At 55.3% G+C, this 11734-nt stretch overlaps 2 protein-coding genes across 3 annotated transcripts in view; one reads left to right on the top strand and one right to left on the bottom strand.

The window, feature by feature from the left end:
- Positions 1-1764: 1764 nt before the first annotated feature.
- Positions 1765-8721, top strand: Cpne6 (copine 6). Of its 2 annotated transcripts, none has more exons than XM_036199881.1 (17): positions 1765-2087; positions 3313-3506; positions 3879-4058; positions 4514-4588; positions 4734-4808; positions 4974-5057; positions 5148-5237; positions 5567-5671; positions 5881-5967; positions 6442-6501; positions 6788-6921; positions 6992-7046; positions 7147-7198; positions 7519-7652; positions 7790-8026; positions 8217-8393; positions 8512-8721. In XM_036199881.1, exons 2-16 carry the CDS (start codon positions 3339-3341, stop codon positions 8352-8354), a joined length of 1674 nt encoding a protein of 557 aa, XP_036055774.1. In that variant the 5' UTR covers positions 1765-2087; positions 3313-3338; the 3' UTR covers positions 8355-8393; positions 8512-8721. The 2 variants fall into 2 exon arrangements, with proteins under 2 accessions (XP_036055774.1, XP_036055775.1); XM_036199882.1 differs by lacking the exon at positions 1765-2087 and adding an exon at positions 2950-3188.
- A 1584-nt stretch (positions 8722-10305) lies between these two features.
- Positions 10306-11734, bottom strand: part of Nrl (neural retina leucine zipper) — a 2786-nt gene continuing 1357 nt past the window's right edge. Inside the window, exon 2 of the mRNA XM_036199417.1 lies at positions 10306-11672. Coding sequence (XP_036055310.1) covers positions 11340-11672 — 333 coding nt within the window. The 3' untranslated portion in view covers positions 10306-11339. The remainder of the gene's footprint in view (positions 11673-11734) is intronic.

Raw genomic sequence — 11734 nt, forward strand, 5'->3', positions numbered from 1 at the left:
TCCTCAGGCTTAGTGGCAGTAGCCTTCTCCTGCTGAGCCATCCACAGACCTCCTTTAGACACTCTTTTTTTTAAAAAAAAATATGTATGACTGTTTTGCCTGAATGTGTGTATGTATGTATATATGTATGTATGCATGTATGTATATATGTATGTATGCATGCATGCATGCATGCCTGGCACCTGTGGAAGCTAAAAGTGGGCATCAGATCCCCTGAGACTGAGGTTACAGAGGGTTATAAGCCACCATGTGCATGCTGGGAATCCAACCCAGCTTCCCTGCAAAAGCAACAAGTGTTCAAAACCACCCAGCCATCACTCCAGCCCCCATAGATAGTACTTTTTTAAACCCTTTGTTTTTATTTTATGTGTCTGGGTGTTGTGCCTCTGTGTGCGTTTGTGCTCCGTGTGCATGCAGTGCCCACAGAGCCGAAAAGAGGGCGCTGGAGCCCCTAGGGATGGAGTTACAAATGGTTGTGAGCTGCTGTGTGGGTGGGTGCTGGGAATTAAACCCAGGTCCTTTGGAAGAGCAACCAGTGCTCTTAACTGTGGAACCCTCTCTCCAGCCCTACCTGTGGATACTCTAATAATCAAAAACCTCAACAACAGAGTAGCTTACAGTGAACAGGTCTCTACGACATGAAAAGAAAACGCAACACTTATGTGAACCACTTCTGGTGTGTCCTAACAAATATGATCTTGAAATTCAGGGACTCCCTCTGTGCCTCTTCCTCCTGCAGCCTTCTGGATGCCTTCCTCACTCGTCCAGATTGAACCTCCCTTCCCTCCTTATGCCTGCTTTTCACCCTGAGCATAATTGTGTGTGTCATACTTAACTGCATTTCATATTGTCTTAACCTCTCCTTGGAGGTCTTTCTATTTCATGTACATCTGCCTCCTGGGGAGCAGGAGCTATGTCTTAACTACCTGACTAGCCCCGGTGCCTGGCACAATCTCTAGTGCTCAGGAGGTAGTGCATAAATGGTTCCTACCTTAATAAATGAGCAGCTTAAAAGATAGAGATTGAAGTTTCCCTGTGAGTACTCCTCCACTCACCACACCCAAATGTCTCTCCACATGGCTAGTAGCAGTCCAAAAACTGCTCGCTTCCCGTGATCTCACTGAGAATGACTCCTTCTGTTTCCTTAAGCTTTGTGCCTGGTCCAGCCCTTCCCACAAGGATGCAGCCATAAGGGTTGAAGCTGGGGTTGGGGGGGACCATTGGGTACATTGTGGCCCTAGGAAGATGCCTTTCGGCAAATGCACTCAGCATGCAACCCTGCCCTCCAGAGCTGTATGACTAGGATGAAAGTCTGTGTAATGCAATCATGTGCACATTCCGTATTTCCCTAAGAAAGGGTAACTCGGGAACGGGATGTCATTTCCATGAGGTTCAGCGTGGTACGTGGTGGGTTTTTTTAAGGAGCATGTGGATATCAACATTCTGTTGTATCCAGGTTAGTGAGAGTAGCTGTGTGTGTGTATGTCACAAGTACAGCCCAGTGTTCTTTTATATGTAGCTACAAATATCCTTAACAAGTATAATACTGTTGAAAGTGCTAGGAGAGTGTGTTTCCCTGCGGCGGCGCATCGCTGGGGCTATAACTGTCATGGTATCACTGTGAGTTTATGTACTGGCGCCTGTGCGTGTCAAGATATGTGTGAGCCTGTGAGTCGTGGGTGCTGTGTTGCCATCCTTCGTGTGTGTGTGTGTGTGTGTGTGTGTGTGTGTGTGTGTATGTACCACTGCAATGTGTGTGTCTCCGTGATGCTGGGTGTGGGTGTGATGTGAAGGAGATATGTGTCACTGTGTCTGTGGGGGTCCTGCCTCAGGCCTGCCCCCAGCCCGCCCTCCTCCCCAGGTTCTGTGGCTCTCTCCCAGCCAGTGTCCCTGCCCTCCCCTCTTCTCCCTCCCAACCAGTCTGTGCAGGGGGGGGGAGCTGGTGCTGCGGCCCCCCTCCTCCCCATCCTGGCCCCATAAATAGCAGCAGAGCTGGAGCCGGAGCTGGCGCCAGCGGCTGGAGCAGCGAGGAAGTCCGGGGCAGGGCCAGAGAGCTGGAGAGAAGAGACCCTCGACTAAGAGCCCAGGTGAGCCCACCCCTCCTCCCTAATCCAGCCTGCCTTCCCTGGCCCAGGCTCCATAGCTCTTATCTCCTCCAGCTCTTAGAGAAGTCACCAGCCAGCCCCTACCTGATCCCCTCTCCACCACATGCCCCTGCCTACCTCATGGCATCCACATTAACTGAGAGACTTGTGGCTGGAAGGCAGAGAGAACCCCAAGCCCAGACCCTCCCTCCCATATCTAAAAAGATATATCATCGGGAGGCTGGTATCCAGCCAGGGAACGGTCCCGGTGCTGACAGAGATACAAGACTGTCACACCCTCCTGGAGATGGACACAGGACAGAGGGGGACAGACAGAAGGTGGGGCACTCAGGCACACCAGTGGACACTCACTCAGGAAGCATGGCATGGATCAGAGAGCTTCACCCTGAGATCGGGACAGGCACAGATAGATGGGCTGACCAGCCATGAACTTGGGCCAGCATACCCCTGTCTGCTGCTGCCTGAGGCTTGGTGACTCTGCCGGGGGAGGGTGATGCGCATGCATCCCACGGGCAGCATGGTGGGGGCCATGGCTCCCCCAAAACCCTGTCGCTAAGAGACAGTGCCTGTGTTGCCAAGAAGTGTGAGAACAGGGGAGGTGGGGCGGGCTGCAGGCTTGTCAAGTGCCTGGGGAGCTCAGCACAGAGCCCTAGTCCTGACTCTCAGTCCCCGAGCCCACCCAACCCTCCTTTCCCATCACCCAACCGACATGAGGACAGCTTGGCACAGCACCTTCCACTGCCAACCTGTCTCCTCCTGTCCACTGCAGACTTCTTCCCTAAGGCCCACCCTCCTCAGACCAGGGGCCTCTCTGCCCTCTGCCCCACCCCCTTGCCCCACTTCGGTTCGCTAGTGCCAAGACTGAGTAGAGCACAGCCTCACACACCAGTCGGGAAATAGCAGAAGGTGCTGAGACAGCAGTAAGGCATACATCAATCGATGGCCGGGGAGCCAAGCCTGCCAGGAACCCACTTCTATCCCAACCCTCCAGCCTTTTCCAGCCCCATCCATGACACTTAGGCTGGCACAGGGACAGAAGCCACGGGGCTCTGGACTCCTGAGCTTTGCTGCTCAGAGCTTCAGGGAAGTGAAACGGAGGGCAGAGGGAGTGGGCTGCCCTGAGGACCCCAGGACCTCAGGAAGAAGAGCAACGGGTAGGTCCAGGACCCCCCCCCCTAAGAGACAAACTCCTCCTCTCTTTGTCCAGGCTGTCTGTTCTGTCCCCACCGTGCCATGTCGGACCCTGAGATGAGATGGGTGCCTGAGCCCCCAGCCATGACCCTGGGGGCCTCTCGAGTGGAGCTGCGGGTATCCTGCCATGGCCTCCTGGACCGAGACACACTCACCAAGCCGCACCCCTGTGTACTGCTCAAGCTCTACTCTGATGAGCAGTGGGTGGAGGTGAGCGCAGCTTGGTGGGGCTCCCCGCTACTAACCTTTGCTAAACCCAAGGCAGAAGGAGGGTGAGTGGGTCCTGGAAGCCTCCTGGGGGTATGTGAGGACTCCAAAGGACTATCTCTGGCCGTGTGGGTAACCTTGAACGTGAGTGTGCCATCATTATTAAACCCAAACTATTTTAGTCAGAGGCTCACAGAGCCCCGAAGGGCTGAAGTCTAGTGGTCCAGCAGTACCCCAGATTCAAAAGTCAGCAAAGGAAGGAAGGAGCTAGTGGATGGAGACAAAAGAACCCAAGGAGAGTCCACGTGGCAGGGGAAGTACAGGGCAGGGTCAGGTGGCCTTGGGTCCTAGAGGGTCCTGTTCCTCCTGCTGCAGGTGGAGCGCACTGAGGTGCTCCGCTCCTGTTCAAGCCCCGTCTTCTCCCGGGTGCTGGCTGTTGAATACTTTTTTGAAGAGAAGCAGCCTTTGCAATTTCACGTGTTCGACGCTGAGGACGGAGCCACCAGCCCCAGCAGTGACACCTTCCTCGGCTCGACAGAGTGTACCTTGGGCCAGGTCTGCATTCCAGTCTCTACATTCTCTACGTCACCATCAGCTTCTGCCTCCAGAAGCCGAACTAAGAGGAAAGAGCCCTGAAGCTAGTTCTGAGCCCGGGGCCCTCCCCACCATCCATGGGATGTGCACCCTGGGACAAGACACTTACCCTACTTTTCCCATCCCAAGTGATGGGGCAGGTTATTCTCACAGTGCTCCTTCTGTTGTTGTTGTTGTTGTTGTTGTTGTTGTTGTTGTTGTTGTTGTTGTATTTGGTGCCGAGGATCGAACCACTGAGCAACACTCCCCCCTCCCAGCACCTCTCTCTTAGGCTGCTGTAGAAAGTGAACCCACCCTCGCCCAATCAAAGGGCCAACAATATGGACACTCTGTGGGTGTTTATCTTCCCGCCCTCACACCCTTGGCCAGGGCAGATGTAAGCATTACAGCCAGACTCCCTCCACCTCTGTCTTTAGATTGTGTCCCAAACCAAGGTCACTAAACCATTACTGCTGAAGAATGGGAAGACTGCGGGCAAGTCTACAATCACGGTAGGCCAAGTCACGGTGCTCACCGTTGGGCCCGTGTGCCCATGTGGATGCCCACACTGTGCTGATGACCACCTTCATTTATGGTGCACCTATGGCAGCCCTTCTGGTGGGGAGAAAATCCTGAACACTGTGCCCTCTTCTACAGATTGTAGCTGAGGAGGTATCGGGGACCAACGACTACGTGCAGCTTACCTTCAGAGCCCATAAGCTGGACAACAAGGTGGGAAGCCCAGAGTCCAGGCATCTGTGCCCCGCTAGAGAGCCACAGGCATCCCACCACAGACAGACTCCAGGGTCCCAGGCCAATTCTCTTCCCAGTGTCACTCCCTCCCCGTCCTGCTCACAGATCTCACCAGACTCATGAACCCTTTCCCTGCATCTCCAGGACCTGTTCAGCAAGTCTGATCCTTTCATGGAGATCTATAAGACCAATGGAGACCAGAGTGACCAGTTGGTCTGGAGAACTGAGGTCGGTACACAGGGCTCTGGGGTGGAAGTGGGCAGATTTTAGTAAAGAGGCGCAGACAGGAAGTGACAAGGTCCCTCCGGCCTCTCCAAGATGGTGAAAAACAACCTGAACCCCAGCTGGGAGCCCTTCCGCCTGTCCTTACACTCTCTGTGCAGCTGTGACATCCACCGGCCTCTCAAGGTAAAGCAGCCCCAGGGAAATAAGGAGTATCCAGTCTGCTGTCTGAGACCTTCCCGGGGGTTCTGCAAGTCTCTTCCCTCTCCCTTCTCTGTGGGATAAATAACAGCTCACAGCTCAGTGTTAAGTGCCCACAGAGGAGCCTTTATCCGAGGCCCAACGCCCTGCTAGAGACTGAGCTACAGAATGATGTTCAGCAGGTGGATTCTGGGTAGGTTAAGGACTTGCATTTGGGCCTAGACACTGTGAGGTCCCTACTACCCTAAGTCAGACACCTTTGGAGCCGTTACAGAACATCCCTAACCCTGGCCACCCCTTCCGTCTCCCTTCAGTTCCTGGTATATGACTATGACTCCGGTGGGAAGCATGACTTCATTGGCGAGTTCACCAGCACGTTCCAGGAAATGCAGGACGGGACAGCCAAACCTGGGCAGGAGGTGCCGAAGACCCCAGAAGCCCTGGGGAAATCCTTACTGGGGGGTGGTTGGTCGTTGAACACATCACTCTAGGAGACAGAGAGGGTGGAAAATGCCCAGGCTTGGCAGAAGGACAGGGTCAGGAGGGTCTTACTCAGGAAGCATCCATCAGTGGGAAGAGGCAAGAAGGTCGACTTGATGGGCTTCTTTGTGTTGTGGGGTGGGTCTAGATGCAGTGGGATTGTATCAACCCCAAATACCGGGACAAGAAGAAGAATTACAAGAGCTCAGGGACGGTCGTGCTGGCCCAGTGCACGGTAAATCACAATTCACAACTCAAGCGTCCTCTGCCCCTGCCACAACCTCAGATCCATGCCCTTCCTTGCTTTTTAATTTTAAAAAGATGTATATTTATTTATTGGGGAGGATATTCTTGTGTGGACGCAGCAGTGCCGTAGGTCCTTCTACCATATGGGACCTAGGGATCAGACCCAGGTCTTCAGGCTTGGCAACAAGTGCCTTTACCCACTGAGCCATCTCTCTAGATGTTTGTTATTTTTTATTTATTTATTTATTTATTTAGTATGTGTGGGTGTGCGTGTCTGTCTGTCCGTCCTTCCCTTGCTTTAAAGACTTGCTCTGGGAACTGTGGACCCTTGTCCCATCCCATCCTCGGCTGCAACCTTAAACCTCTAGTCTCCCTGATACCCCCGCTTTTTCCTTGGAGCCTTGCCAAAGCTTCCTCCACCTGAAAGGACCATCTCACCTCATTGCTCCTGCCCCTCTCCCAGGTGGAAAAAGTGCACACCTTCCTGGATTACATCATGGGCGGCTGCCAGATCAGCTTCACGGTAAAGCCCTCCCCCATCTCCGCCCACCCCCACCCCCACCCCCATCGGAGAGATGGCGTATGCAAGGGGGAGGGGCTAAATCCATGCTAACTGAAGGAAGCCAGAGTCTCACTGCCCTTAACTGGGCATCTCGTGTACCTTGACTCCAACACCCTACTCAACTGTGAGGCTACCTAAGGGCTCCCCGAGATCTACCTTGGTCCTTTTAACATATTCTAAGTCTGGCCTAGCCTGTCTGTTGGTTCTCACGGCTGCAGCGTGACCGCCCCCCCCCACCTTCACCCAGGTGGCCATCGACTTCACCGCCTCCAATGGGGACCCACGGAGCAGCCAATCCCTGCATTGCCTCAGCCCCCGACAGCCCAATCACTACCTACAGGCCCTGCGCACAGTGGGAGGCATCTGTCAGGACTATGACAGGTAGAGGGCAGGGCATGGGGCAGGGAGGGAGGCCTTGCCCAGGAGCCCCACGCCTTTTTCCTCTCCCCAGTGATAAGCGGTTTCCAGCTTTTGGCTTCGGAGCTCGAATCCCCCCAAACTTTGAGGTAGGCTGAGTAACAAGAGTCAGGAAGATGGGGGGGGGGGGCAGAGTAAGGGGTTGGATAGGAAAGAGACACCTTTCACAGCCTCGCCTCGCTCTTACAGGTGTCCCATGACTTTGCCATCAACTTCGACCCAGAAAATCCTGAATGTGAAGGTAAACTGGGAGAGTCCCACCAGCCTGCACCACCGTAGATGCCTGTAATCTCCTCAAAACCACAGACTCCACTCCCATGCTCTCAGCTCCCTGACCCATCCCTTCCTCCCATCCAAGGCCTGTCTTCCCTTGGGAAGAGCCCAAGTCTTATGACCCAGCATCATGCCCACTTACTTCTCCCAACCCCAGGGCCATCTGACTCTCTCTGCTTATTGAGGAGCAAGGAGCCATCCGGCCTAAAACAGAAATTACCATGCTGCTATGTCTGGAGCATGCCCTGCTGACTTCCTCCAGTTCCATCTCTTTTTCTTTGCCTACAGAGATCTCAGGGGTCATAGCCTCCTACCGCCGTTGCCTGCCTCAGATCCAGCTCTACGGCCCTACCAATGTGGCTCCCATCATCAACCGTGTGGCTGAACCAGCCCAGCGGGAGCAGAGCACTGGCCAAGCCACGGTGAGGAAGCAAAACAGATAACCAGGTGCTGCCCTGGGTGTCCTCTGATGGTGCCAGGGTCAGGACCTGGGTTTGGAAAGAGTGTCAGCGCCCTTTCATATAGAATTGACCTGTATTCTCCCTCTGCTTGCCCTCAGAAGTACTCGATACTGCTGGTACTCACTGATGGTGTGGTGAGTGACATGGCTGAGACCCGAGCAGCCATTGTCAGAGCCTCCCGCCTGCCCATGTCCATCATTATCGTGGGTGTGGGCAACGCTGACTTCTCTGACATGCGGCTTTTGGATGGAGATGATGGTCCCCTGCGTTGCCCAAAAGGGGTACCTGCAGCCCGGGACATCGTCCAGTTTGTGCCCTTCAGGGACTTCAAGGATGTGAGTGTTTGGTCCTCTCTCCCAGAGAAAGGGCTCCTCAACAGTCCACGCCCCCCAAATCTTTCTCATCTTCCTGATGTCCTTTGAAGGTCACTAGAATCCAGCGTGCCACACCAGAGCCCCACCGCTGGCTCGTTTGACCCAGCTGCCTCCATTCTCCTACCCCTAACCCATCTCCTTCCCTCCCCAGGCTGCCCCCTCTGCTCTAGCTAAGTGTGTCCTGGCAGAGGTGCCACGCCAGGTGGTAGAGTACTATGCCAGCCAAGGTATCAGTCCAGGAGCTCCCAGACCCTCTACACCGGCTGTGACCCCCAGCCCTAGCCCATGACTGCCCCTCGGCAAACGAACACACCCCCTCAGTCTTTCAGTGAGTTCTGGGGAACCAAAGGGTGGGTGCAAAGGGGGTTGGAAGTGGAGCTGCTGAATGACCCGTCTTGGCTGCTGTGGCTGGTGCAATGCCGATGGCTCTCTCCTACTGCTCTCAGGTGCCTGTGCTGACCCTTGTGACTCCAGTGACCAGTGTCTCTGCCTCTTGGACCAGTGGTGCCCTGTGAGTCCTGGAAGTGAGTGGTGGGCCCTGCTCCCATCTCTTCAAGCCTCATGCCCCTCAACTCTGCGGACCCTCAACAACTTCCTCCAGTGATTGTGGCTTTGTGAGTGTGAATAAAGGGAACTACCCCGTACTCCAGCCTCTACCCATCATGCCTCAGATGCCTGTTGGAGAGTCCGTCACTCTCCCACATATACCATAGAAAATGGGGCCCTGTCTCTTTCCAAATCTGAGCCAGAGCTCCCCAAGCAGGCTGTGGTCTCTGCAGCCCCCAACTGTGTGCTGGTGGGACCTAAGGAGCCCCTACCCTCACCTCCCAAGCCCAGGGGGTCTAAACACCACGGGTGTTAATTGCAGGAGGTGGGGAAGAGTAATGAGAGGCTGTCAGGAGGGCAGGCTAATGCTTTCTTAGAGCTGTCTCCACGGCCCCCCGCTGAGTATCCCAGGGGCTGAACCCCAGCCCCCACACAGCTGCGGGGCAGGCCAAGGGGGGGACTGTGGAGAGGGAAGGGGTGCAGCAGGTCTGCTAATGAGTTAGGAGCAACCAGAGGACAGCTGTGGTCTGCCCGGTTCTGGTTTTCCTGGTGAGCGTTCATGCACCGCACAGACCCAGCCCTCCATGAGTGCAGCCTGAGGTTTCCCAGGCACTCAGAAAGTGAAAGCATGGCCAAGGGTAGTGGTGCGGTGCACGCCTTTAAGCCCAGCACCCAGCACACGAGGCAGAGGCAGGTGGATCGCCATGAGTTCAAGGCCAGCTTGGTCTACAAAGTGAGTTCCAAGCCAGCTAGGGCTACACAGTAGGATCCTGTCTCAAGAACGAAAAAGGAAAGCCAATGTGAGGCCAGCCTGGGCTATACAGTACAAAAGAAAAAGGGAACACATAGTAAGAAGAGCTCAGATGGCAGGTGGGCTCCCTCTGCCCCAGCATCTCCCTGCAACAACAAATACAAAAGGGAAAGATGCTGGGTCTTCAGGGGGAGGAGCCCACGCCAGAGGGGAAGGCCACTGGTCAGAGGGCAGGCAAGGCAGAGGGCCACGCAGGGGCTGCAGGGAAGGACTCCTCTTTGAGCCTCCTGCAGAGAGGAAGGATGAGCTAGGCTAGAGGAGGGGACAGAGGGAACAAGAGAAGCGACAGCTGGTCAGGGGGTGGGTAGTGGGGGCAGAAAGGAAGAAAGACATATGGGAGCCGCTTCCCCCACACAAGACTGCTTCTCCCGTTTATGATGGCCCTTAGAGGACAGATGACAGGGGCTGATGAGGTGGACACTCCCAGCCCAAAGCCTCTGCTCGGCCCAAAGGCCCTCCCCATATGTGGCTGAGCTGGAGCCTGGGTTGCCATGGCAACTGTGAGGCCTGGAGGACAGCCACAGACAGGGCTAGCTAGGGCCAGTGCTGCTGCTGGGCTTTGGTGGTGGTGGTGGTGGTGGTGGTGGTGGTGGTGGTGGTGGTGGTGGTGGTGATGGTGGTGAGGGAGGCTCCATCTGGACCATTCCCCACCCCCTCCAATCCACTTTCATTGGCCCTCTAGAACTGAGATGTGCACTGCTCCGCTCCATAAAGGGTCCATCTCTCTGCACAAATTAGGCAAGCAGTCTACCACTGAGCTACAGCAGATGCGCCCCCCCAGAGGAAAAAAAAACCTCTCTCTCCCCCCTCCCTCCACCTCTCTCATCGGGTTTCGTTTTCACAGCAGACACACAAGACCGTAGCCTGAAGCAGTGGTAGAGAATTAACTCTATTTTAAATCACAAGAACATTTAACCAATAACCCGAATTTTTCCTGGACATCAGGTTTAATTCACACACTCTCTCAGCTTCTGGTTATCCTGTGAGGTCTCACTTCAGCTCTGAGTGGCAAGAGGTAGCAGGGACACCCTCTGCAGTTTGAAGGCCAACGCAGCCTCTAGGGAGCCACAGAGGGCCGGGGCAAACGAGAGCTCCCTGAGAAGCTATGCTGCGGTGTCTACCGCCTAAGCTACAGCCTGGAGGCTTAGGCAGAACAGGATGTCCTTTGGGTACAGTCATCTCGGGGCCTCTTGGGTGTCTAGACCATTTAGACTTGCTCACTGCGGTGGACGCCAAAACTAAAACAATGTCAGAAGCTGTCCGATCCAAACAAAAGTTAGATGAAGTAACTGAAATCCAATAGCAATTGCTTTGCTTAAGGTGACAGACATATGGCCTGTGACACCATTTGAGACTAGTGCCCAGGTCTCCAGGCTCCCATCCAGAGTGTTTGTTCTGTGGCTTTGGACTCTAAAGGCCACTGGGTTGAGCAGGGAAAAGCATCTTGAGTTAACCTACTCTTTGGAGGAACTGAAATCTTGAAAATTCAGTAGTCCTAAAATGAGGAGTCCTAAATTTCAGTGAAAATGCAGCTTCATTGTTAATTACAGCATCAATGCACTACACGTTGAAACCCTTGAATTAAGAACTAGACTGAAGGGCGGCACCCTTCCCTCCCCTCCTATTGAGCATGCCACCCACCCATCCTCCACACCTCCACCCTCGGTACAGGCACTAGCCCCTGCAGAATTCAGTGCCCTAATCACGAGGACTCACGGCCTGCAAAAGGGACGGGGACTCATCTCCAGCGAAGGACGAGCATCTAACCTCAGGCATGCCACGAGGCTCAGAAGTTTGGGGATATGTGTAATGGACACTCAGGACCACGGGTAGCGATTTGGTGAGCGGCACACTCTCCTGTCTAGAGTGCCACCTACCCAGACACCTCCAAACCGCCACACCCCCTGCCCTAGAGGCTCAGAGGAAGAGGTGCGCGTGGTCGTCGGACCCGGGGCCGCTGGAGGTCAGCCGGTCACAGCGGGCCTTGTAGAGGTCGCGCTCGCGAGCCAGGCGGGCCACCTCGGCCCGCAGTGCGTCCAGCTGGGCGGCCAAGCGGGCGCGCTCGGCCTCCAGCCCGCGCCGCTGCTGCAGCCGCTTGGAGCGACAGGCCTGCGCGTAGCCGCGGTTCTTGAGCGTGCGGCGCCTCTGCTTCAGCCGCAGAGCCTCGTCGCGCCCGCAGCCCCGCAGTTGCCGGTTCAGCTCGCGCACAGACATCGAGACCAGCGCCGCGTCCGAAAATCTCTCCGGCAGCTGCGGAGGAAGAGTGCAGGGGCCAGATCGGTGCGGGGCCCACCCGGGCTAGACACTCGGGT

Source organism: Onychomys torridus, chromosome 9 (genome assembly GCF_903995425.1).
Source record: "Onychomys torridus chromosome 9, mOncTor1.1, whole genome shotgun sequence".
NCBI classification, from domain to species: Eukaryota; Metazoa; Chordata; class Mammalia; order Rodentia; family Cricetidae; genus Onychomys; species Onychomys torridus.

What these genes read in the sequence shown, in the direction of transcription:
- Cpne6 (XM_036199881.1), top strand. Translation starts at nt 3,339, where the DNA reads ATGTCGGACCCTGAGATGAGATGGGTGCCTGAGCCCCCAGCCATGACC. An exon ending in TCGTGCTGGCCCAGTGCACG is followed by an intron (nt 5,968 to 6,441) that starts GTAAATCACAAT and finishes CCCCTCTCCCAG; the next exon opens with GTGGAAAAAGTGCACACCTT. An exon ending in ATCTGTCAGGACTATGACAG is followed by an intron (nt 6,922 to 6,991) that starts GTAGAGGGCAGG and finishes TCCTCTCCCCAG; the next exon opens with TGATAAGCGGTTTCCAGCTT.